General features: G+C 60.8%; 1 protein-coding gene across 3 annotated transcripts in view; it reads left to right on the top strand.

Annotated features, from left to right (window-relative positions):
- HTT (huntingtin) overlaps positions 1–25,190 on the top strand; it is a 96,793-nt gene that overhangs the window by 56,200 nt on the left and 15,403 nt on the right. For all 3 annotated transcript variants that reach the window (XM_070400136.1, XM_070400132.1, XM_070400122.1), the window contains 24 exons: positions 407–534; positions 1,793–1,903; positions 2,918–2,995; positions 3,326–3,549; positions 4,501–4,579; positions 4,667–4,828; positions 5,830–5,885; positions 7,358–7,506; positions 7,894–8,030; positions 9,477–9,593; positions 10,871–10,993; positions 11,164–11,399; positions 13,045–13,187; positions 13,760–13,967; positions 15,767–15,902; positions 16,891–17,070; positions 17,158–17,334; positions 18,929–19,005; positions 20,104–20,242; positions 21,175–21,297; positions 22,232–22,445; positions 22,998–23,143; positions 23,611–23,788; positions 24,666–24,761. In XM_070400136.1, the coding sequence (XP_070256237.1) occupies positions 407–534; positions 1,793–1,903; positions 2,918–2,995; positions 3,326–3,549; positions 4,501–4,579; positions 4,667–4,828; positions 5,830–5,885; positions 7,358–7,506; positions 7,894–8,030; positions 9,477–9,593; positions 10,871–10,993; positions 11,164–11,399; positions 13,045–13,187; positions 13,760–13,967; positions 15,767–15,902; positions 16,891–17,070; positions 17,158–17,334; positions 18,929–19,005; positions 20,104–20,242; positions 21,175–21,297; positions 22,232–22,445; positions 22,998–23,143; positions 23,611–23,788; positions 24,666–24,761 (3,417 nt within the window). The remainder of the gene's footprint in view (positions 1–406; positions 535–1,792; positions 1,904–2,917; positions 2,996–3,325; positions 3,550–4,500; positions 4,580–4,666; positions 4,829–5,829; positions 5,886–7,357; positions 7,507–7,893; positions 8,031–9,476; positions 9,594–10,870; positions 10,994–11,163; positions 11,400–13,044; positions 13,188–13,759; positions 13,968–15,766; positions 15,903–16,890; positions 17,071–17,157; positions 17,335–18,928; positions 19,006–20,103; positions 20,243–21,174; positions 21,298–22,231; positions 22,446–22,997; positions 23,144–23,610; positions 23,789–24,665; positions 24,762–25,190) is intronic.

The following is a 25,190-nucleotide window of genomic DNA, read 5'->3' as shown; positions in this document are numbered from 1 at the left end:
GAGAGGTGGGTTGTCAGGGCATGTCCCACGTCCCTGTGTGAGGCTGAAAGGGCCGGGACCGTCCTGGCCGCAGCTGCAGGCTCCGAGCGCGTGCGATTGGCCGCAGGGGGGGTAGTCGTGCTGCTGACCTGTGGATTGGCAGCCGGCGGGCAGGCGGGCAGGCGAGCCCAGCGTCACTGCTCTTCGTGTCTGTCTTCCTATATTTCCGGGAGGCGCTCCTATTCCACTGCCGTTCGCCAGCCAGTTCCTCATGACTGCTCACTCCAGTCAGGACAGTTTGCATTTTATCCCACTAGCACGCTTCTCGAACGCTGTTGTAGCACCTGCCTCAGCCTCAGCCTCAGCCTCAGCCTCAGCGGGGCTCACTTCCCATCTCAATGTGTGTGTGTGTGTGTGTGTGTTACAGCCTCTCGACAGTCAGATGCCACAGGGCCCGTCACAGCCAATAAACCCTCGTCGCTGGGGAGCTTCTACCACCTTCCTTCCTACCTCAGGCTGCACGACGTCCTGAAGGCCACGCACGCCAACTACAAGGTACGCGGCTCTGCACCTGCGCCTGCCCAGTGCCTCCTGGCGCTCTCTTTCTTCTTGCAGGATTATTTTTTAGGTAAATGGAAAACCATCTCAGTGTTACTGAGACACGGTTTATCTGTTACAACATTTTTTAAAAATATGTTTTTGTTGACTTTTTTTTAGAGAGAGAGGAAGGAAGAGGGATAGCTAGAAACATCCGTGAGAGAGAAACATTGATCGGCTGCCTCCTGCACGTCCCCTACTGGGGATCAAGTCCACAACCCAGGCATGTTGTCTGACTGGGTATCAAACCGTGACCTCCTGGTCCTGGGTCGACGCTCAACCGCTAGCCACGCCGGCCGGGCCTCCCCGGGGTTCTTGATGTCTTCGGGTTGGTAGTTGTGTGCATACCTGGGGATGTGAGTGACAGTTGGCTCGGCCTCTAGTGGTAGCTTCCAGCCCTTGGTCTTCACGTTCTCACCCCCATGCCCCTGCCCCATTGCCTGCTGGGATGGACTGCTTCCCACCCTCTCCCCGACGGAGCTGCATGGACCCTCTCGCTCCGGGTGCTCGCACACCTGGCGTTCCCTCCTGGCCTGTGGACGATACCCTCAGGGCGACAGGAGAGAGGTCACTGTCGTTCCCGCTACGTCTTTGTCCCGTGTGTCCCTGACCTGGCTCCTCTCTCACTGGGGCCGTCAGTTCGTCCCACTGAGCTGCTTTCTGTTCACCGCGCATGTTTGAGGGTTGGGCCAGTTCCTGTTTCCACGCCCATTTCTTCCCTTTGGCCTTGTTCTTGCCCATCGTACCTGGGCCTGACCTTTCGGTTTTTAAATGGGGGACAGACTGCTGCATCATTTAATTCGGCCGAGGCCTTTAGAGCCTGAATTCAGTGCCTCCTCAGACTAATTTCACGTGTGTTGTTGCCAGGCTGAACGGTGGGTCTGAACCCGATGAGTCCCCCAGGGATGCTAGTTCGTGGAACAGGGCGTGCACGTTATGAGTTTGGAATGCTGCTTGTCAGACACTGGTTATGAGCGATGGTTCCCATTTTTCCCATTTTGACAGAAGGTCAGGAGTCGTTTCTGTCTGTAGAGTTAGTATAAGTAGAAGATGCCTGTGAAAGAAACAGGTTTCCTACAGATACTGGAAGAGCGATTTCCTTTCCCTGGCCTTTCCCTGCCAGACAGGCAGGCAGGCAGGACCCCCGCTGGCGTGCGCCCCCTGCTGCAGACACCCCGACGTGACGGTGCAGTGATCGTGTCTCCCTTCCCCCAAGGTCACCCTGGACCTTCAGAACAGCACGGAGAAGTTCGGGGGCTTTCTGCGCTCGGCCTTGGACGTGCTCTCTCAGATCCTAGAGCTGGCCACGCTGCAAGACATCGGGAAGGTGCAGTGTCTTTTCTTCTCGCTGAGCCGCAGCTGCCACACCGCCGGCCCCTGGGCCGAGTGCCTGGGGTGGCTGGTGTGGGCCCGGCACCTGGGGCGGCAGCGGCAGCGGGGGAGGCTTTGTCACAGCGCCTGGCTCTGAGCTGTGCTGGCTCCTGGCTGGTGGGGCTTCACAGGAACCCATCTCAGTTATTCACTGTCTATCAGCTTTGGCCCACTCTAGTCTAGAAGTGGATGGGTTTAACACTGTGCTGGCCCCGGCCTTCATTTTCTTACTTGACCTTCGCAAGTGGGAAGGGCACACGCAGACCTAGGAGGTGCACGGCCGCAGGAGGACTTGGTTCCGAGTCCAGCGCCCTCCCCCCACCCCCGTTCTCTAAGGAAACGTCCAGACACAGAGGAGAGTTTAGAGAGCGTGTGGCGCCCGCCCGCTGCGGACGGCGTGCGCGGGGGGCCATGTCTTATTTTGAGCCCGAGTTCCAGGTGCCGGGCCAGGGAACATGCGGCCCTTCGGGGAAACACCGGCTCTAACCGAGTTCACCAAACCTTTTCTTCACGTCCATAGTCACCGGTCTTCACCGTCACGCAGCCACCCGCTGCTTCCCGTTACGCCTGTGCCTTTGCCCGTGCGTGCGTGCGGCCCTTGTCTCTAGTGGCAGGCACCTCTTTGTTCTGGTCTGGGGGTGCTCAGTGATTGCCCTTCAGAGTGAAACCTGCCAGAGGTGGGGCGTCCCACTCCGGGAGACCTGCCTGGGGCCCTGTCTACAATGGCCCCTCTCCACACCCTCTCCTCCTCCCTGTCCCCCCTCCCCAGCCGCAGCTCCTGCAGATGCTGTCACTCCTGTGGCCTCTTGGTCTTTGGTGCCTGCAGTGGGGCCTGGGCGGTGGTGGCTGCCAACGGGCGCGGGGTCACTGAGTGGCGGGCGTCGTAGCTGGGAGTGGTCTGAGGGCTGCAGGCTAGGCGTGCGCGGGAGCCAGCGCCCCCAGCCTCCTGCAGCGCCCGCTTCCCCCGCAGTGCGTGGAGGAGGTCCTGGGCTACCTGAGGTCCTGCTTCAGCCGGGAGCCCACGATGGCCACGGTCTGCGTCCAGCAGGTGAGGAGGGCTCTTTTCTCAGCCGCCGTCCAGGCACGACGTGGGGCTGCTGCCACAGGAGGTGGCGCTGCTCGTCACGGGGGGCGGGCAGGGGGCAGAGGGTCGTGGAAGCTCTGCCGACCCTCCTACACAGCCGTGTCCCCCGGTCTCATGCACAACTCGAGACCACAGGGCTGTTGGTGAAGGTGACGGCAGCACCTCACGGTGTGAAGGGGTTCTCAGCGGGAACCCCATGTCTGCACCCCCCCTCCACCATCTTTGATGGCTTCCTGTGGGCATGGGGCTCGTGCTGTGTGCAGGGCGTGCTGACAGCCTCCTCTTTCTCTCTAGCTGCTCAAGACTCTCTTTGGGACAAACCTGGCCTCCCAGTTTGATGGCTTGTCGTCCAACCCCAGCAAGTGCCAGGGCCGAGCCCAGCGCCTCGGCTCGTCCAGCCTGAGGCCCGGCCTGTACCACTACTGCTTCATGGCTCCCTACACCCACTTCACCCAGGCCCTGGCGGACGCCAGCCTGCGCAACATGGTGCAGGCCGAGCCGGACCACGATGCCTCCGGGTAACCCTGCCGCGGCGCTCGGGGCAGGAACGGCCGTGGGGGAAACAGAGGGAGCAAGCAGGGACTGATTTATGAGAAACAGAGAGAGGAGCCAGCGTCCCCGAGGGGCCCGCTCCGTGCAGGGACTTCTGGGAAACATGCTGCCACAGAGGCGCTGCAGGCCCGGCCCGGCCCGCCTGCCTCAGAGCGCGGGCCAGGGAGGGGCCAGTGGCTGGGCCAGAGGATGCGGCGGGTGGTGCCAACGTCACGGCCGAACCATGGCGAGCCCGTCCTCATGGGAAGGCCTTGGTGTTTCCCGGTGCGCCCCGCACTCCCTACGTGAGGGCCACTGTTGGGGTCACTTCAGGTGAAGGGGCACCTCGCAGGGGCCCAGGGCGGTGCACAGAGGTGTGTGGGTGGGGAGCCCTGGTGGCCTCTGTGCCTTGTGAGTGTGCTGATGTCTCTTCACCGACACTGACGGCTGTGGTTGTGCGGCCTGCAGCACAGTAGTTAGCTGTCTCTGGAACGACCCAGTCCTGAGCCGGCGTTTGAGTTGCGTGCGCAGGAGCAGGAGAGCACGTTCCCCTGTCGTGTCAGAGCACTAGAGTCCGGGCCGAGGGCCGTGCCGTGCCGTGGCCGGCCTCACGTCGGGACGCGCTTGCTGTATGTCCGCGTCTCGGACAGGCTCTGCGAACGCTTTGATGACACGGTGTAAATAACAAGCAAGTGTGTGCGGGGTGTCCCGGTCCTCTCAGCTGTTTCTCACAAAGAGAAGCGTGTAATTGATGTGTTTCAACAAAAATTTTTCCAAGAAAACCAAGTGCTGTCTCCCGACTCCCTTTCCATGGCCGTCACCGTCTAGCCCGCTGCCGGGCCGGGACTCACAGCAGCCTGGCTGTCCTCACTGAAGATGGAGCCGACACGGGCGCGCTGAGTCCCAGCCGAGCAGTGAAGGGCGGTCTCCATCGGCAGGTGGTTCGACGTGCTGCAGAAGGTGTCCACCCAGCTGAAGACAAACCTCTCGAGCATCACAAAGACCCGTGCGGACAAGGTACGCGGGGCCGCCGGAGAGCGCGTGGGAGAGCGGCCTGGGCCTGGCGGTGGAGGCGCACTCATGGCGCCCTCTGCCTCGTCCTAGAACGCCATTCACAGTCACATCCGGCTGTTCGAGCCTCTGGTCATAAAGGCGCTGAAGCAGTACACGACCACCACGTCCGTGCAGCTGCAGAGGCAGGTCCTGGACTTGCTGGCGCAGCTGGTCCAGCTGCGGGTCAACTACTGTCTCCTGGACTCAGACCAGGTGAGTCACTGGGCCTTTCGTCTCCGCACCTGTTTGCGACTTGGTGAGAGTGGCCGCAGGGGGACGCCACCGCCACCTACGGCAAGGAAGGCACTGTTCCTCCCGCCAGTCTCTGCGTCTCCCCAGGACTGGCCGCCGGGCCTGGCGCGCATTGGGGGTCTCCCCATCTGCTCTGGGCTGTTGGGGTCACCCTGGACCCTGGTCCCATTGGCCAGAGGCTCTCCCATAGCCTGTGCAAGGCGGCATGACACGCTGCTTTCTCCCCCTGAAGCCGCCTCTGGCACGTGGACGCTGGGGGCCGCCTGAGCATGGACAGGCCTGCTTCTCGGCAGGCGCGCTGAGCCCATCGGCAGCCGGCGCTTCCTGCCTCGGCCCGCACAGCTCTGTCCCGCCACCGGACTTGGTAGCGTTGGGGCTTGGCCACGAGCAACCCCTCATGTTGGTTCCCTGGCTCTCGCCACTCAGTGCCCTGGTTCCCGAGTTCTCAGGGCCACGCAGGCTTCCTGAACGGTGGGAAGCGAGCCGCAGACCGCTGAGCTCCATTCCGATTTACTGAGCGCCGGCTGTGTGCGGGGGTGACAGGGCCGGCGGGGAGAACGCAGTGGGCGAGGCAGTCCGTGTTCGGGTTGGGTGAGCAGGTGGTGCTTGGAATGGAGTGGGACCACTGTTGGCTCTCACGCGGGCCTGACACACTGCGTCTGCTCCTGGGCCATCCTGCACCACCCAGCGCCCCGCGTGGGGCTCCTCGAGCTGGACAAGGAGGCCCTGGTGTGGCAGGTACTGCCCGGTGTCCCCTGAGTTCATTATTTGTTCTCCAGAGGTCTCTCCTCCGTGCTCAGGAAATGTTTACGGGGCCCTGGAAGGGCCCGAAGCTCCAGTCTGACGCAGTTAAGATGTTTGAGTTCTTGTCAGTGACAGATTTACACAGATAGTGGGGAGCGAGGGAGCCCGGGGCGCGTTCTCGTTCTCGTTGTTGAAGTGACGCTTCTCCCCTGCTGCAGGTGTTCATCGGGTTCGTGCTGAAGCAGTTCGAGTACATTGAAGTGGGCCAGTTCAGGTAACGGAGTTTTCTGCTTTTACACTCTTGTTCTTGTTATGTAAGTGCATGTAGTTTTAGATTATTAACATGAACATACTTTAAAGGGCTGCTAGGCATTTAAAAAAATGTTTTTATTGATCTTTTTTTAGGGAGAGGGGAAGAGAGAGAAACATCAATGATGAGAGAGAATCACAAATCAGCTGCTTCCTGCACTCCCCACTCTGGGGATCGAGCCCACAACCAGGCCTGTGCCCTGACCGGGAATTGAACCCAAGACTCTTCGGTCATGGGTCAACGCTCAACCACTTGATCCACAGCAGTCAGGGTGGATGGTTAGGCATTTTTGCTGGGTATTTTTAAATGGAAATCTGACTAATTTGCTATGCATTTTTGTTTCTCTTAAAAATTAATGAGGCCAGGCCGGTGTGGCTCAGTGGTTGAGCGTCGACCTATGGGCCAGGAGGTCACAGTTCGATTCCCGGTCAGGGTACATGCCCAGGTTGTGGGCTCAATCCCCAGTCAGGGGCATGTAGGCGGCAGCCGATCAGTGATTCTCTCTCATCATTGATGTTTCTATCTCTCCCTCTCCCTTCCTCTCTGAAATTGGTGGAAACATATAAAAAATAAATAAAATTAATGGGTATCTGAAGACTAGTTTAGAAGCTGTTCTGTCAGGTTTCACAGCATCTAATTATGATACTCAGTTTCTAAATGAAATCTGATCTGTTGAACACTAGCTCTTAACCTTACAGAGCGTTTAGATGTGGTTGGCTTTAGCAGAGGCAGTTACCATGCACTTATGTCAGCTACAGCTTTACTTGCTACACAGGAAGGGTTAATGCTTCCCTGTGCAGGTGTGGGAGTATAATTATTGAAAATTAAAATTCTTTTTCTTTTAATCCTCACCTGAGGATATGTTTTTATTGATTTGAGAGAGAGAGACATTGATCGGTTGCTTCCTGTACGTACCACAATGGGGGATCCAACCCACAGCCTGGGTATGTGCCCTGACTGGACTTGAACCCGCCACCTTTTGGTGCACGGGATGATGCTGCAGCCAGCGAGCCACCCGCCAGGGCTCCCCTCGCTAGCTTCTGCACTGCTTACTGAGTAGCTGGGGATCCGTGCCGAGGACAGCGTCCTGAGAGGCCCGGGGGCTGGAGACCCGGCTCTCCTCCGAGCCATGTGACGCCTGAGTGTGAGTGGGTTCTTTTTCCTGCTTGGGGCAGTTTCTTGGACTGAAGAGTGAGGAGCTGAGGGACCCACGGAGCTGGCTCTGCTGGGCGCCCAGGGCTGCCGGTGCTCTCTGCTCAGCCTTGCGGGCCGCGGGCTCTGCACAGACGGGAAGGCGCCGTGAGCGATGGACGGAAGGAGCCCGCTGGGGCTGCCTCTCGGGCGAGCTCTCGCTTCCCGTGGAGGGTTTCGTATTGCTTCATTGATCGTGTATCTCAGTTTTAAGGGAGTGTCTACGTGGATGTTTTTGTTTCTAGGGACTCAGAGGCAATCATTCCAAACATCTTTTTCTTCCTGGTCCTTCTGTCTTACGAGCGCTATCATTCAAAGCAGATCATTGGGATTCCTAAGATCATTCAGCTCTGCGACGGCATCATGGCGAGCGGGAGGAAGGCCGTGACCCACGGTAACAGGACAGCCCTTCGCTGCGGTTCCCCCCTCCTGGCTGCTCCGCAGGCTGGTCCTCGGGCCCAGCCCCCGTGTCCGCACTGCTCTGCTGTGTGGCCCCCGTGTGTGCGCATGGGTGCATGTGCACGCGTGTGTTCACACGTGTGTGCATGTGCACGCGGAGGGGGCACACTCTTTACTCGGAGGAGTTAGAACCTACTTCAGTAAAAATAGAGAAGCAGTAAAACGCTGTGCGGTACAGATAGGGCCTGACGGAAACACGTGTCCTTCGTGCACACGGACCGTCCGCTGCCGTAGGACCTTGCTGTGCTCCCTGCTGTGGCTGGAGGCACGGGCTTTCCAGACGTGCCGCCCCCGGCTTCTCAGCAGAGCTTCTGTCCCCCAGCCATCCCGGCTCTGCAGCCCATCGTCCACGACCTCTTCGTTTTAAGAGGGACCAATAAAGCTGACGCAGGGAAGGAGCTGGAAACTCAGAAGGAGGTGGTGGTGTCGATGCTCCTGAGACTCATCCAGTACCATCAGGTGAGGGCCCGTGGCCGTCACGTCCTCCGTCGCCCCCGCAGGGTAGAGTGGGTGTGGCTCTGGGCCGGCTGGGGCCCGGCTGGGGGCCCAAGGGTCTGGGGGGCTGTCTGAAGCAGCACCGCCCCGTGGGGAGGACCAGAGCACCGAGGGGCCGCGCGGAGCTCGCTCTCTCAGCGGTTCTGGTTCTGTTATCCTGAAAGTTGAGCGAGAACCTCAGGTAGCTGGAGGCAGTGTAAGTGCAGAGTCTGGCTTTCTTAGTGACTCCAGCGTGTCCAGCGGCCTGGCCCTCGCTCACTTTGTCCGTCCTTCCAGCTATTTGTCTTCAAACCTGTCAGGTCAGGGGCTTTTTTCAGGAGCACTGTCTCTGCTTCCTCGCTGTGGTCAGTCTCGGTCAGGCTTAGTTACACGCGTGGTGTTTAGTTAAGTCCCAGAACCGCCATAATAGGCACACCTGCCCTAGAGGTGTGAGCGCCGCCCGCTCTCGGCCAGCACGCTGGGCTGGTGGGCGGCCTGGTTTGTGGGTGAACAGAGGGGCCGCTGGCCTTGGGTAGGGGGGTCGCTGCAGGTGTTCTCGTGCAGTAAGGGTACGGCCACGGGCCTTGAAGGGAGAGGCAGGTGGGACGGGGTGGTCAGGGCTTTGTGCGGGGTGGGCTTACATGGGTACCTCTCTTTTTTTTTAAAAATAGATTTTACTGATTTTTACAGAGAGGAAGGGAGAGGGATAGAGAGAGAGAGACATCGATCAGCTGCCTCCTGCACACCCCCTACTGGGGATGTACCCGCAACCAAGGTGCATGCCCTTGACCAGAATCGAACCTGGGATCCTTTAGTTCGCAGGCCGATGCTCTATCCACTGAGCCAAACTGGCTAGGGCAGGCCTCTCTTTTCTAGCAGTTGTATTTAGAGACCCGATGGGCACCCTTCTCCATCTGCTCCGTTCTCATTCTCTGTAAACAGGCAGGGAAAGGTTTCTAGCTTCGCAGGCCCTGTGGCAATTGTTGTGTCTGCTGTTCTGGGCAGGAGCCGCCATCAGCACGCTCACCAGGGCCAGGCCCGGAGCTGCCTCTGCGCAGACATGGCCGCTGGCCCACCGCTCAGGCACAGCCACTGCTGAGAGGCGGTGCCCCGGTGGGAGATGCCTGGCCCCTGAGGGCGTGAAGCCTGCAGGGTGCTCGGTCGGGCTGTGTTGGGGTTTGCCAGAGGTGGGTGTAAGTGTCGTTTCTGTTTTGTGCCGTTTCTTTGGTTATGAAGTCTCGTAGCTTCACAGGAATAATGAGGGCGAGGCGGAGCGGGCCCTGGAGGAGCTGCTCCTGGCCCCGTGTCCCAGGGGGAGTTCTCGGCTCATCAGGCCGTCGCTGGGCTCAGGTGGCTTGGCCCTGCTGTCCCCCCGCTGAGCGGGATGGGATGGCGAGTGGGGAGGAGTGACAGCCCGCCTGCCGCCCGCAGGTGCTGGAGATGCTGATCCTGGTCCTGCAGCAGTGCCACAAGGAGAGCGAGGACCGGTGGAAGCGGCTGTCGCGGCAGGTGGCTGACATCCTCCTCCCGATGCTCGCCAAGCAGCAGGTGGGCCGCGCTGGGGGAAGGGGGCACCTCGCAGGGGGGCCGGCCTCCTTCACACACGTCCATCTCCCACAGCAGTGTCTGCACGGGTCCCGGGACAGGGAGCTTCCATTCCTCTCAGTGAGCTGCTCCCGCTCTTGTCCCCGCTGTACAGTGTGGGACCCCGGGCCCAGGGATGTCGTGTCCCCATTAATCCCTAGAGTGGCCGACATCTTTCTCCTTTTCACTGATGAGGACGTGGGGAAGGGACAGCCAGTGTGGGAAGGAGGGGGAGCAGCCCTGGCTGCTGAGGAGCCAGTCCATGAGCCCCATGGGCTCAGGCTGCGCTTGGCAGACCAGGAGGAGGTGGAGCCCCTCTGTGTGGGGGGGTTACCCTAAGAAGGGGTACACGTGGGCGGCGGCCCCAGGAGGAGAGGGGTGGGTGCAGAAGGCTGGCCTGCGTGTGCACCGAAGGCAGGAACAGGGTATTGGAGATGCTGGACCCCAGAAATTGCCACTCTAGTGCCCCGAGCAGGCGGCATCGTGCCAGTGGAGGCGGCGGGAGCTCGAGGTCTCGTCCCCTTGCGGGTGAGGTGGCTCAGTGCATACGCTGTCAGCCCTGCACCTGGAAAGGCACCTCTTCCCAGAGAAGTCATTGGCTGTATAGACGTGGGTCACAGCGACAGGGACTGGCCGCAGTCCGTGCCCGGCTGCACCTGAATGCTTTGCATCCACTGAAAACACTAGACTTGAACCCTCTTGCTTTGGGAGTTCGCCGTTGTGTTTTAAGGGGAAAAGCAGGGCATTTATATGATTTACCAGAATGAGTTACTGAAAAGCCTCTCTCGTGGAGCAGTGGAGAAAGCTGAGGACGAGGTGTCTGTGCGGCCGCGTGCTGACATTCGTTCCTGATGGGCGCCGTGGGGTGGGGCGCGGGGGAAGCAAAGACAAGCGAGGAGGAGGTGTGTGTGTTGGTCCCACGTAGGAAAACTGTCCAGGTGCACAGGGGCGGCTCCCGGGGGCGTGATGATGGTGTTGGGGTGCAGTTCCACCTGGTTTTTGTTCTTTTACGTGTTTGAATCTTTTAAAGAAAACGTATATTGTGTGAATAATAGAACTCCGCAGGGAACGATTTGCGTTGTGGGAAATGCAGCGGAGCCGTGGCGTTGGGAAGCGCGTTTGCTGGGTGGGCTGTGAGCGTCGGAGCTCCTTCCATGCCGGTCATGACGCGGGTGGGCGGGTCGTCGGGCGGGGACCGCCCTGAGTGTCCGTGTCCGCCTTTGGTTGTGTGATTGCCACAGATACACATCGATTCTCACGAAGCCCTCGGCGTGTTAAACACGTTGTTTGAGATCCTGGCCCCGTCCTCCCTGCGGCCCGTGGACATGCTTTTGCGGAGCATGTTCGTCACCCCAGACACCATGGTGAGTGCCTGCCTCCCGGCGCCTCAGGTGCGGCATTGGACACTGTTCCCTGCGGCGGAGCAGCCTTCAGAACCCGCGGGGCAGGGGAGTGCGGGTGCAGTGGCAGAAGCGGGTGCTTTTCGGTCATCAGATCGGCCGTCAGGACAGCGTGGTTCTCTGTCCTTCCTCAGGCGTCGGTGAGCACTGTCCAGCTCTGGGTCTCGGGGATCCTGGCCATTTTGAGGGTCCTCATCTCCCAGTCCACCGAAGACATCGTCCTTTCCCGCATCCAGGAGCTGGCCTTCTCCCCGCACCTGCTCTCCTGTCCCGTCATCGACAGGCTAAGGGACGGGGACAGGGACTCAGCACCCAATGGACACAGCGCGGGCAGACAGGTGAAGACTTTGCCGGAAGAGACGTTCTCTAGGTAGGCTGCGTACGACCCTTCCAGTTACTCTCCCTCCGGAGTCACGTGCTGTTTGGTGATCAGAAAGTTGGGACTGGCCCTCGTCTTCCTCGCTGCCCTGCCGGTGGCCTTGGTTCATGCCTCTCTCCTGGTCAGCGTCTCCTTGCCAGGCGACACCGCGGGGCTCACTGCCGCAGTGGGGAGGCGGCGCCCTGGGTGCAGGGATCCAGGCGGCGCTGCTGCCGAAGCTCAGAGTCCAGGAGGAGCCACCGGGAGTGGGTCTCACTCTCCTCCCCACCAGGTGCTGGCCTTCCGAACACCGTCCCTGCTGGCGGCCACCCCTGCGGGGTCCGGGGGACAGGGGTCAGATAGCGTCACAGGCTACGGGGGCAGCGGGCTCGCCTCAGGCACTGCGCACGCTGTGCTGCATGGGGTGTGCCCGCCCCAGGCACTGCGCACGCTGTGCTGCATGGGGTGTGCCCGCCCCAGGCACTGCGCACGCTGTGCTGCATGGGGTGTGCCCGCCCCAGGCACTGCGCACGCTGTGCTGCATGGGGTGTGCCCGCCCCAGGCACTGCGCACGCTGTGCTGCATGGGGTGTGCCCGCCCCAGGCACTGCGCACGCTGTGCTGCATGGGGTGTGCCCGCCCCAGGCACTGCGCACGCTGTGCTGCATGGGGTGTGCCCGCCCCAGGCACTGCGCACGCTGTGCTGCATGGGGTGTGCCCGCCCCAGGCACTGCGCACGCTGTGCTGCATGGGGTGTGCCCGCCCCAGGCACTGCGCACGCTGTGCTGCATGGGGTGTGCCCGCCCCAGGCACTGCGCACGCTGTGCTGCATGGGGTGTGCCCGCCCCAGGCACTGCGCACGCTGTGCTGCATGGGGTGTGCCCGCCCCAGGCACTGCGCACGCTGTGCTGCATGGGGTGTGCCCTCCTCAGGCACTGCGCACGCTGTGCTGCATGGGGTGTGCTCGCCTCAGGCACTGCGCACGCTGTGCTGCATGGGGTGTGCTCGCCTCAGGCACTGCGCACGCTGTGCTGCATGGGGTGTGCCCGCCTCAGGCACTGCGCACGCTGTGCTGGATGGGGTGTGCCCGCCCCAGGCACTGCGCACGCTGTGCTGCATGGGGTGTGCCCGCCTCAGGCACTGCGCACGCTGTGCTGCATGGGGTGTGCCCGCCCCAGGCACTGCGCACGCTGTGCTGGATGGGGTGTGCCCGCCGTGACCCCACCGAGGCAGAGCGGCTTGGAGGACGTGCCATGGGTGCAATTCTGCCGCGCACCTTCCAGCTGGGGCTCCCATGACATGTCCTTAGCCGCCTCCGTGGCCATCGGTGGGTGCGGGTGTGTGGAGAGGGTCACATTGAGCAGGCGGCGGAGATGGATGAGTTACGATCCGGTGCCGTGTTGTCAGCCTCCTCACAGCCCAGTGCCACGCTGTCCTCCTGGCAGTCCGCTGAGGGTGGCACGGCTGCTGCCAGCCCCTAGGGAGGAGGGAGATGTGCATAGAGGCAGGGACTCCACCCCAGGGTGGGCTTACACATTCCATCGCTTCCCTCACACTTACTCTGTAGACTGTCTCCTGTGTGTGGGTTTACTCACACATACAGGAGCCGCCGGGCTCCGTCACACCCCTCAGTCACGTCCCCGCTCCCTTCTCCGCAGGTTTCTCCTACAGCTGGTGGGCATCCTCTTGGAGGACATTGTCACGAAGCAGCTCAGAGTGGACATGAGCGAGCAGCAGCACACTTTCTACTGCCAGGAGCTGGGCACGCTCCTCATGTGTCTGATCCACATCTTCAAGTCTGGTGGGTGCCTCCCCCGCCCCGCCTGCGAGAGCGTGTCCCCTCCCGGCCACACGGGGCGCAGGCCGTGCTGCCCGCCCCCGCCTGCGAGAACGTGTCCCGTCCCACCACACGGGGCGCAGGCCCACGGGGGAAGCCAGGTTGGCCGGGAGAGGCATGCTGAGCTGTCTGTCCAAGGGAGGCTAGAATGACATCACTCCGGGGATGGCTCCAGGCACGAGGAGGGTGCTGTGGGGAAACTGGTGGGCTGAGCCCCACAGGGTCTGCCCCTAAGGGTGTGGCCGCCCAGCCCAGCCGGCCCTCAGCCCTCAGCAGCCTGCGGAGTGCCGAGCCAGGGTGGAGCACCGTCCACCCTCTCCGCCGCCGTCTGTGGCCCAGTGGCCTCTGTAGTTGCCGCCCCTCGGTCCTCAGCAGGAGCCGTTTCGTTGGCAGGAGTGGGTGCAGGGCCTCCTGCCCTTTGTCTGCAGGGAAGAGCCGTGCACAATCATTGACATAAAATCTGGCTCCGAAGTGCTGGGCCTCGATGAGGAGCAAAGGGTTTCCCTTAATCTGTGTGGCTTTGGGTTTGCTTCTAGGAATGTTCCGGAGAATCACAGCAGCCGCCTCTAGGCTCTTCACGGCCGACGGCACAGACGGCAGCTTCTATGGCCTGGAGAGCTTGAACGCGCGGGTGCGCTCCATGGTCCCCACGCACCCGGCCCTCGTGCTACTCTGGTGCCAGATCCTGCTGCTCGTCAGCCACACGGACTACGGCTGGTGGGCCGAGGTGCAGCAGACCCCCAGGTACGCCTGCCCGCCCGCCGCCCCCCTGCCGCGGAGCCGCTGGGGTTGGGGCTTGGCCGGTTGCCATGGGCTTTGTGAGGTTCTGCGTGCGTCCATCTTTCTGTCGGACACCATTGTAGAGAAACATGTGGTCTGACCCCAGGCACTCGGAGCCCGGAGCCCGCGCCGCTGCAGGGGGATGTGTCCGTCCTGCGGGCCATTCCTGCCGCCCGCCTCCCCTGCTAGGTTCTCCGCAAATTGGCTCCAGAGCAGGATTGTGGCAGCGGCCTGCCTCACAGTTAGAGGGCTCTGCTGCTGCTTCGGCACTGGTGTCATTGCGTAGGGACATTTCAGGACGGCCTGGAAGTGCCTGTAGTTCACTCTGTAAGAAGAGTTGCTCAGCACCTGGCCGTGGGTGGCCCTGTTTCACAGGGGCGTTCCCGGCGTAAGCCTCAATTTGTAGGCGCTCCCTCACTCAGACACTTGACGTGTGCTCACGCGGAGACAAAAGCTTGGGACCCCTCTTCCCCGCCCCCCGCGGAGTCCTCAGGGCAGTGTTTCTGGAAGGCTGTGGCCCACAGCGGGGAGCACACGCAGTAGGAGGCTGCGGGCGGCTCTGTGCTCGGTGGGAGACGAGCCGTGTGCATCACGGGGCCCACTTGGCCACATGAGCGGGCGTTGAACATCGCTCTGTGCTCCGGGGACACGCAAAGGAGTGGGGGCAGCTCTGCGACCCTGCGGTCATGCGCATTTGCTCCTGTGGCTTCTGGAGCTCGCACAGCCTTAGCTTTTGTGCCTTTTCGAGTTAATTTCAGCGTCACTTGTTAGAAGCACGTCCTTTCTCTGTTGAGTTACCTTGGGCTCTTCTCAGACGTCAGCTGAGTGCGCGCCTGGGCTCCTTTCCAGACTCCACGTCCGTCTGTCCCCAGCAGCACCAGCACCGGGAGGCCTGCTCTTCCGCCTCAGACGGCCTTGGCTCTCTTACTGCCTTTGTGTTCCCACGTCTGTGCTTTAGAGTCCGGTTCTCAGCTGGCCGCACAGGCCCGCTGGGTTTGGACTGGGACCACAGTGGCTCTGTAGGTGAATTTGGGGGACTTGTCATCTTAATGATACTGAGTCGTTTGGTCTTTGAACGTGGCCCACCCATTTGTTTGGGTCTTTAATTGTCACAACATCTTGTGTTTTAAGTAAATAAGTATTACACCTACCTTACAGATTTGTTCCCGAGAATTTTATGTTTTGTGATGCAGTTTTAAGTGGTCTTTCCTTTCCCATAGCGTGTGGTAGCCCATAGCCACGCAGGTGGCTTTGTGTGTCGGCCTCATAGGCGGAGACCTTGCTAAACTTGCACGGAAGTCCCAGTGGCCTTTCTGTGGTTCTTTAGGGGCGGTTTCCTGTGACACGCGCCCATCTTCTCTGGTTTTAAAGAGGTTTCTGCACAGCAGAGGCTCTGTGGGCCCCTCGAGGGCGTAGCGTCGCATTGGCCCTGGGATGAAAGTAGGGACCTGAGGTCTTCTGGCCATTGACACCCCGTGCAGACCCAGCCGGGGCTCCAGCAGCCAGCGAGCTGGAAAGCAGTGAGCTGGCAGGCGGCTCGCAGGATTGACCTTGCCGTCAGCATTGTCGTTCTCTGCCTCTTCGGTTTCCCATCTGTGCTTCACTGTCGCTCAGAGGGGCCTCCAGGAGCCCATCTCACACAGGCACCCGCATGGCGGCTTGAAGTCCTGCTTCAGAACCAGGACCAGGCCTCCCCACCGCAGTGTTTGACAGTGAGCTCGCTGCCGCCGGAAACTTGTCAGTGCATCTGTTGCTCCTTCTAGACGACGCAGTCTGTCCAGCACGAAGTCACTGAGTCCCCAGATGTCTGGAGAGGACTCCGAGCTGGCATCCAAACTTGGGATGTGCAACAGAGAAATTGTCCGGCGAGGCGCACTCATCCTCTTCTGTGATTACGTGGTAAGTGTGGACACGCAAGCAGCGTGGGGCTGGAGAACATGGCTTCACACTTCACAATGTATACACATCGAAGTCATTATAGTACACCTGAAACACACTGTACATCAATTATCCTATATAATAAAAGCCTAATATGCTAAGTGTCCGGTCGTCCGTCCAACCAATCAAAGCGTAATATGCTAATGATATGCTAAGGCTGCTCAACTGCTCGCTATGACATGCACTGACCACCAGGGGGCAGACACTCTGCAGGAGCTGCCCCCTGGTGGTCAGTGTGCTCCCACAGGGGGAGCTCCGCTCAACCCCAAGCCTCCCCAGCAGCGCTAAGGCTGTCCAACTGTGGCTCCCAGACTGCGAAAGGGCGCAGGCCAGGCGTGGGGACCCCTCCCTCACCCTCCCAAATGCACGAATGTCGTTCACCAACATTCTAGTAATATATAACGCAGATGTATTCCAAATTGATATTTCTCATTTCCTTATAAACCTTAAGTGAAATGCCTCCCTTTCTAGTTGACATGTGGGGTCCATTCATAGTTTGGATTCAGGAATTCTATCGAAACTGTGACAGTTATAGGGAGTCCTCTTCCCACTGACCTTACGAAAGTGGAGAGAGAGTCACTGGGATGACCCTGGCCGGCCAGACGGGAGCTTGGGGAGCGGTGGGCGTGGATGGCGTCCGGCTTCGGGCAGGCACTGTGAGGGCAGCGCTCACCACCTGCCGCTGACGCCCCACCTGGGCCGTGCTCTCCTCCCACCATTGGCTGGTGTCCCTTGGAGCCCCGGGTCTCCCTGGAGCGGTCTCGCCGCAGTGTGTGGTTGGGGGGCAGGCTCTGTAAGGCAACCCCTCCCTGCCCGTCACTGGGGGGCAGGCGTGGCTGTGCGGGGTGAGGACTGCGGTCTGGCCTTGGCTCCCCCGCTCCGCTGGCCTGCCGTGGCTCTGGTCCGCTCTCCCGGAGCCTGAGGGCGGGGCTCTGACGTCCCTCCGCAGTGTCAGAACCTGCACGACTCCGAGCACCTGACCTGGCTCGTGGTGAACCACATCCGGGACCTGATCAGCCTGTCGCACGAGCCGCCCGTGCAGGACTTCATCAGCGCCGTGCACCGCAACTCCGCCGCCAGCGGCCTCTTCCTCCAGGCCATCCAGTCCCGCTGCGAGAACCTCTCGGCCGTAAGTCCCGCCGGCTGTGGGCAGTCCCCGCTGCCGTGCTGTGGTCGGGTGACATTTTTATGCCGATTTCCCTCTCTCCCCCGCCAGCCCACCACTCTGAGGAAAACCCTGCAGTGCCTGGAAGGCATCCACCTGAGCCAGTCGGGTGCCGTGCTGACGCTGTACGTGGACAAGCTGCTGTGTACCCCGTTCCGCGTGCTGGCTCGCATGGTCGACACCCTTGCGTGTCGCCGGGTAGAAATGCTTTTGGCTGCAAATTTACAGGTACTGAGCCACAGGCACTGGTTTCCATTGGAAACCCAGCAGGCAGGCCAAACAGTCGGCGGCGTTTTCTCCGCAGGCACGCTCTCCACAGGGCCTGAGAGGAGCCGTGGGCGAGTGGTTGTCCCCGTGTGTCTGACACGGGTACATGGGTGCTTCTTGTACCTCCTCCGAGGCCAGTGATGGCGAACCTTTTGAGCTCGGCGTGTCAGCATTTTGAAAAACCCTAACTTAACTCTGGTGCCGTATCACATATAGGAATTTTTTGATATTTGCAACCATAGTAAAACAAAGACTTATATTTTTGATATTTATTTTACATATTTAAATGCCATTTAACAAAGAAAAATCAACCAAAAAAATGAGTTCGCGTGTCACCTGTGACATGGCGTGTGCAGCGTGTCCTCTGTGTGAGTGTGCAGGCACGGGCTCAGCGTGTCCTCTGTGTGAGTGTGCAGGCACGGGCTCAGCGTGTCCTATGTGTGAGTGTGCGGGCACGGGCTCAGCATGTCCTCTGTGTGAGTGTGCGGGCACGGGCTCAGCGTGTCCTCTGTGTGAGTGTGCGGGCACGGGCTCACTGTGTCCTCTGTGTGAGTGTGAGGGCACGGGCTCACTGTGTCCTCTGTGTGAGTGTGAGGGCACGGGCTCACTGTGTCCTCTGTGTGAGTGTGAGGGCATGGGCTCAGCGTGTCCTCTGTGTGAGTGTGGGCACGGGCTCAGCGTGTCCTCTGTGTGAGTGTGGGCACGGGCTCAGCGTGTCCTCTGTGTGAGTGTGAGGGCACGGGCTCAGCGTGTCCTCTGTGTGAGTGTGCGGGCACGGGCTCACTGTGTCCTCTGTGTGAGTGTGAGGGCACGGGCTCACTGTGTCCTCTGTGTGAGTGTGCGGGCACGGGCTCACTGTGTCCTCTGTGTGAGTGTGAGGGCACGGGCTCAGCGTGTCCTCTGTGTGAGTGTGAGGGCACGGGCTCAGCGTGTCCTCTGTGTGAGTGTGGGCACGGGCTCAGCGTGTCCTCTGTGTGAGTGTGGGCACGGGCTCAGCGTGTCCTCTGTGTGAGTGTGAGGGCACGGGCTCAGCGTGTCCTCTGTGTGAGTGTGAGGGCACGGGCTCACTGTGTCCTCTGTGTGAGTGTGAGGGCACGGGCTCAGCGTGTCCTCTGTGTGAGTGTGAGGGCACGGGCTCAGCGTGTCCTCTGTGTGAGTGTGGGCACGGGCTCAGCGTGTCCTCTGTGTGAGTGTGGGCACGGGCTCAGCGTGTCCTCTGTGTGAGTGTGAGGGCACGGGCTCAGCGTGTCCTCTGTGTGAGTGTGAGGGCACGGGCTCAGCGTGTCCTCTGTGTGAGTGTGAGGGCACGGGCTCAGCGTGTCCTCTGTGTGAGTGTGCGGGCACGGGCTCACTGTGTCCTCTGTGTGAGTGTGGGCACGGGCTCAGCGTGTCCTCTGTGTGAGTGTGAGGGCACGGGCTCACTGTGTCCTCTGTGTGAGTGTGGGCACGGGCTCAGCGTGTCCTCTCTGTGTGAGTGTGAGGGCACGGGCTCAGCGTGTCCTCTGTGAGCGCGGGCTGGCTCAGCGGGCGCCACCTGATGCGTTCCTCTCTCTAGAGCAGCGTGGCCCAGCTGCCCGTGGAAGAGCTGAACAGGGTCCAGGAGCACCTTCAGAGCCGCGGGCTCGCGCACAGGTAGGGCCAGCGCCGGTGTTGCTGCCTGTGCGATAAGGGCTTAGACTCGTGAGGGGTAGACTCGCAGGACAGACGAGAGCTGTGCTTCCAGGTGGCTGCGCAGGGCTTGTGGGGGGCCACCTGCCTCGGACACAGGCCTCGCTGTGCAGGATCGGGAAGGCAGGCAGGACGCCTCTGCCGCTCTGCGGGGGGAGGGCGCTAAGGTAGGGCCCGCTCCCCTCGACTGTGGGGCAGCCGTGCTCCCAGTGGAGGGACTGCGTTCCCAGCCGTATCTCACAGGCTCACAGCACCTCATCGGACGGCTGGGAGCGCTTCCCCTCGGACAGGCCTGACCCAGGCCTGGCTGCGCCTCCATCCATTTTACTTCTTTAGCTGTTCCCCTCCCAGTGGTTTGCTGAGTCGTAGGGCCCTTACAGAAGCAGGACGTCTCTTTATGAGGTGTCTGTGGCTGCCAAGCCGTGGGAGCAGCTTTGACTTTCTCCTCCCAGGTCGGCGGGTGGTGGACACAGAGAGAGAGAGAGAGAGAGAGAGAGAGCCGTCACTCGCTGTGGCTGGGTGGTGAGAGCGGCTTGGTGGAGGCGTCTTGCGTTGAGGAGGGTGTGGTTGGTGGGCACCCCGGTCTGGGCGGACCCTTCAGGCACGGGGCCGGGATGAGTGTGACTGCCTGTCACTCTCACAGCGATGGTGGGTCGAGCTGCTGTCACTGTGACCCTGGAGTCACTGCTCAGCCCAGCTGAGGAAGCGAGACGGTGTCTCCCCGGATGAGCCGACCCCCCGAAGGCACCGCGTGGCGGGATGGGTCTGTGGGGCGTGTGGGCCGGGTCTGAACAGGAGCCCGTCACAGCGCTGAGCAGTGGGCAGTAGCTGTCAGGCCACGTGTGCCTGTCGCCGTGTGTGGGTGTGAGTGCGATGGTGGAAATACTGACGGGGCGTGGCTGTGGTCCTGGAAAGGACACAGGCCTGACTGGGCTCCACGGCTGGTCGAGGGCGGGTCAGGATCGGTCTGAAGGACGTGTCTGGCATGTGCATGCGGCTTGAAGAAGCTCTGCTGCTTCCTCCGGTGACACTGGGCTCTGACCCACGTGTGGTTGGTTCCAGGCACCAAAGGCTCTACTCCCTGCTGGACAGGCTCCGCCTCGCCACCGCACCGGGGTCCCGGGGCCCCTGTCCTCCGGCCACGTCCCACCCGCTGGATGGGGAGGGGTCCCTGGCGCTGGAGACTGTGAGCCCAGACAAGGTGAGTGCCCAGCACATGTGTGTGACACGTGGCCCAGTCGGGGCGCTGAGCGTGCAGCACTGGTTCGGGTTGGAGGGCATCATGGCACTTGGCATGGCTCCAGGGCTCCCAGCTGCTCCCGGCCTGCTCTGCTCCTGCCAGCCCCACACAGGGTCCCATCACCGCCCCGCGGCCGAGGTCCGGCCCCGGTCAGCAGGGGTGGGTGAGAAAGGAAGCGCTGACTCGGATTCTGGTGGGGCGTCAGGGGCGTCGATGGGAGAGCAGGTGTTGGGTAGTCACAGCCGCACGCCTGCACAGGCCTTCAGCTCAGGCCCACTTGGCCGGCCTCCCTCTCCTTAGGCTGCTGGCCCCCTGCCTATGGAGCCACCACCCCCAGGGCCCTGTCCCCATCCTCACCGCTCCACTCCTCACACCTCGAGACCAACTTGGGGGCCTTGGTGCGCTGCTTCCCTGGGGAGTTCAATTTAAGTGTGAACTGGATTTCAAAACCCGGCAGCCCGGGCATCACAGGGCAGTGATCGCTGTGCTCAAGTGCGATGGCTGAGCGTGTCTGCTGTGCTGGCCGGGGGGCAAGGGGGTGGGGCAGAGCTGCCACCCAGTGGGAGATGACGGGTACGAGGCCAGATGGTGAGGCTGAGGCACGGGGCCTGCGACCCTCAGTGCTGTCGCCGAGTTAGAAGGACAGCGGCCATTCGCCAGGTGAGGAGGAGGGAACGGTGTCTGGACAGTGAAGCAGGTTCAGAGCAAGCCTTCGGGGCAGCCTCTGTGGTTGGGAGCCGCCTGCACGGCCAGCCAGGGGTCCTTGTTACAGAACCGCGTCCACAGTCCGCGGCCACTGCCCTCTGGTCTGGGCAGGGGTAAGAGCCCATTGCCAGCAGAGCGGAAGCCCAAAAGCTCTGCCCGCTGCAGGCGTGACCGCCCTGTCTCCCCAGGACTGGTACGTGCGCCTGGTCAAGTCCCAGTGCTGGACAAGGTCTGACTCGGCGCTGGTGGAGGGGGCGGAGCTGGTGAACCGGCTCCCACCAGGTGACATGAGAGCGTTCCTGAGGCACCCGGTACGTCGGAATTCCACCCCTGTTGCTTAATCCCCTCCGGTCCTCAGGCAGCCCCCAGGCGGTGTGCTCTCACGCCTGCCCGGTAACCAGGGCCTCCGGTCCAGGCACTCGGGACAGTGTTCCCGCCCCGGTGGCAGGGCCTGGGCGGGCGACAGAGGCTGACCGTGCGAGCGAGGGGGTCCCCAAAGACCAAGTCTCTGGCGCTTCGTAATGCGGCTGCATTGGGACGAGCAGGAGCCCGGCCCCGGCAGCTGGCTGCCGCCCTTTCAGACCCCTCAGTGGGAGCTGACCGCTCACCGTCCTGTTTGCTTACGGACCATTTGTGAATTTTTAGAGTTAGGTCATTGGACTTTACAGCTTCTAAAGGTTGTGGCTATGAGACAGGTTAGTCCGGGTCACTGTGATGACATAGGGTTTTCTGAATATTAACTGAAGATTGACATTCTACCTGAAAATTGGCCAAAGAAACCCTTACATGACTTTTAAAGATTGGCAAAATAATACCAATAATTGCAACGCCATATGAAATGCTTTTTTTCCAACCAAAATGGTGGCATTTATATGGGACTTTGATTTATTTCAGCTGTTTTTGAGCATAACCCACCTTTTTCCAACTCTGGGAACGTGAAGGGCTTCGCTGGGTCCCGGGTGGCAGTCAGCTCAATGTGTGTCACTGTCAGTGAAGGTTTTGTCCTCTACACTGTGATTTCATAATCAAATGAAAATACTCCTTTAAACTTAAACCACCCCAGAGAGACCAGAACGTAGTCACCGGGCATGTGTAAGGGTTGTTCGTTTATTTATAACAGATGCAGGACATGCTTAGTGTTTTACGGTTGCTAACCTGTGTGCCTCGGGCACGTTGCATTACCCCCTTCCTGCTGTCTCCTGGCCTGATTAACGCTGTCACTGAACCTTCGATGCCCTGTCGCAGGAGTTCAACCTCAGCCTGCTAGCCCCGTGCCTGGGCGTGGGCGCTCGGGAAGTTTCCAGCGGCCAGAAGAGCGCCCTCTTTGAAGCAGCGCGCGAGGCGACTCTGGACCGGGTGGCCGACGCGGTCCAGCCGCTGCCTGCCGCCCACCAGGCGTTCCCGCCCTCCCTGCCTGCAGAGTCCACCGCCTACTGGAGCCAGTTGAACGATCTGTTTGGTAATTAAAGTAAAAGTGTCTCTTACTTATTTATTTTAAGAGTTTTAAAATTGATTTTTAGGGAGAGAGAGAGAGAAACATATATGTGAAATCGAGTCATTGATCAGCTGCCTCTGGCATGATCCACAACCGGGGATCGAGCCTGCAACCCAGGCATGTGCCCCGACCGGGAATCGAACCAGCAACCTTTCGGTGCACGGGACGACGCCCAACCAGCCACGCCACACTGGCCAGGGCTAAAAATGTCTTTTGCTTTTTAAAATGCTGCAGAGCTAGGATCTGCTTTGCACTGAGTAAACATGCAGTAAGTGCTGTTGCTCTAATAAACAGAAGTAACTGAGACACAGCACCGGGGTCCCCAGCTCTGCATGTCTTTGGATGTGGGGGCCACTTTGCTGGTCGTTGGCCCAGCGCTGGCTCCGAGCCCTGGGCCCACGCAGGCTATAGGGCCTGCATGTGCTGCGGAGGAGCCGCGCCTCCGCCAGCAGGCGCCTGCCTGCCCAGCCGTGAGCCTCTGCTGGGTTCCGTCCTCCTCAAAGGCTTCTGTTTCAGGGGATGCCGGGGTGTATCGCTCCCTGACCACGCTGGCCCGCGCCCTGGCCCAGTACCTGCTGCTGCTCCCCAAGCTGCCCGGCCACCTGCACCTTCCCCCGGAGAAGGAGCAGGACACTGTGAAGTTTGTGGTCATGACCCTGGAGGTGAGAGGCGGCTCGGAACAGAGGGCAGGCACTGTCATGTGACAGGGCACAGGGCGGAGAGGTCCCCCAGCGAGGACGTAGCCGCTGGCGTTGGAAGCTCTCGGGAGCGCACGCCCTCACATCCAGCCCCCCTGGACCGCAAGGAGGCAAGGCCAGCGCTGTCTGCCCGGGGAGGGCCTGGCCTGGCATGTGGCAGGGAGGCTGCCGAGAGCAGCCCGCCGCGCTGGAGGGCAAGGCGCAGCCGGTCTGGGTGGGTCCTGGCAGAGCGGGGAGCTGGGCGCTGTGGGGAGCAGCTGCTTGGGACTGACCAGGAGTGGGAATGCAGCCCACCCTTTGGGAGGGTAGGGCTGTTGGGGCCCGCTGGCCTCGCGGGCCTCTGACCGTTCCTTGACACCGGGGTTGCCTGCTCCCTGGCACCACGGCAGGAAGGGAACCGGGCCCCGCCTCTGACGTGGGCTCCCCTCCAGGCACTGGCCTGGCACTTGATCCACGAGCAGATCCCGCTGAGTGTGGACCTGCAGGCGGGCCTGGACTGCTGCTGCCTGGCCCTGCAGCTGCCCGGCCTGCGGCGCCTGCTGGCCTCCCCCGAGATGGTGACCCGCACCTGCTCCCTTGTCCACTGCGTCCGCCTCCTCCTGGAAGCCAGTGAGTGTCGCTCCCTGGGCTCTGTCCTTGCACACTTGCACCAGGAGTCGCCCCCGCCCCCGATCTCACAGGCGTTTATCTTGTGCCGCTGAGTCAGGAAGTGGGGGGTAGAGGTGGGTAACCAGGGGCCTTACTTAGTCTTCACTAGGGCTGAACTTGAGTTTGCTCTTGTGGTCACTTCGGTTAGGTTTCGAGCTCCAGCTCTCATGTCTCTGTGGCTGGCCCGAGCGGACTGCCCATGCTTTAGTGCTAAGGGTGTAGGTGAGCAAGCCTGCCTTTGAGGGGGACTGGCTTACCCTGAGCGTCAGAATGCTAGTTTCTGTGCTGCATTGGGACACTAGCTGCTGTCAGGGAAAATGAGTTATTCCTTTCAAGGGAAGTGTCCTCAACAAGGGTCAGTAGCCAAAATCTTTAATAGATGGGACGTTCTAGCTTTACATGTTGGAGGGTGTTTTGAAGTTTTGTGTTTTTAAATGGAACATTATAGAGTGGCGTTTTGAAAGTTTCATTGTTTAAATTGCTTTCATCTGTGCATTTGTCGTCAACTTGAACATGAAGATCCAGGGAGCAGTTTCTGAAGCCAGGCTCTTGGGGCTGCAGCGTGCTTGGCAGCCCTGAACCCTGGGCCGCCCTGAGGCCTCCCGGGTGGGGTGGGGCAGCGGCAGCAGACATGGGGCGGGGGCTGGGAAGTCGGAGCCCAGGAGCCCGTCCGCTGGCGCTGCAGGTCTGTTGTCGCCTGGAACTGTCTAAGCCGGTTCCGGGATGTCTAGACCTTGTGTGGCGTTGGCTGCCCTTGGCATGGGAGGCTGCATAACTGAAATGGGAATGACGGGTGGGCGGCGTGAGCCATCCTCCTGTGTGTCCTTTCCTGATGCAGTTGTGGTGCAGCCCGGGGACCAGCTGCTCAGTCTAGAGAGAAGGACAGACACCCCGAAGGCTGCCAGAGAGGACGGAGGAGACTCCCGCACACTGAGTGAGTGTCAGGACCTGTTTGGGGCTTGGAATTCACTAGCAGGAGAGACGTGAAATGGTCAGCGTGGGCCCTGGGAGGTGAACGCAGCTGGTCCCATTGCTCACCCCGACACTGAAAGGCAATGTGGGCCCTGGCCAGTGTGGCTCAGTGAATAGAGCGTCGGCCTGCGGAATAAAGGGTCCCAGGTTCGATTCCAGCCAAGGGCACACGCCTGGGTTGCAGGCTCGATCCCCAGTGGGGGGCGTGCAGGAGGCAGCCAATCAGTGATTCTCTGCCATCACTGATGTTTGTCTCTCCCTCTCCCTTCCTCTCTGAAACCAAGAAAAAAATATATTAAAAAACAAATTAATAAATAAATAAAGGCAACTGGGGACATTGCCCTGCACGGTATCCTTCCCCCACCTGCATTTCTTCCCGTCTCGGGCTCCC

Source organism: Myotis yumanensis, unplaced genomic scaffold (assembly GCF_028538775.1).
Source record: "Myotis yumanensis isolate MYYU_CA2020_CCGP unplaced genomic scaffold, mMyoYum1.0.hap1 SCAF_1, whole genome shotgun sequence".
NCBI lineage: Eukaryota > Metazoa > Chordata > Mammalia > Chiroptera > Vespertilionidae > Myotis > Myotis yumanensis.
This window is presented reverse-complemented; position numbering and strand designations above follow the sequence as displayed.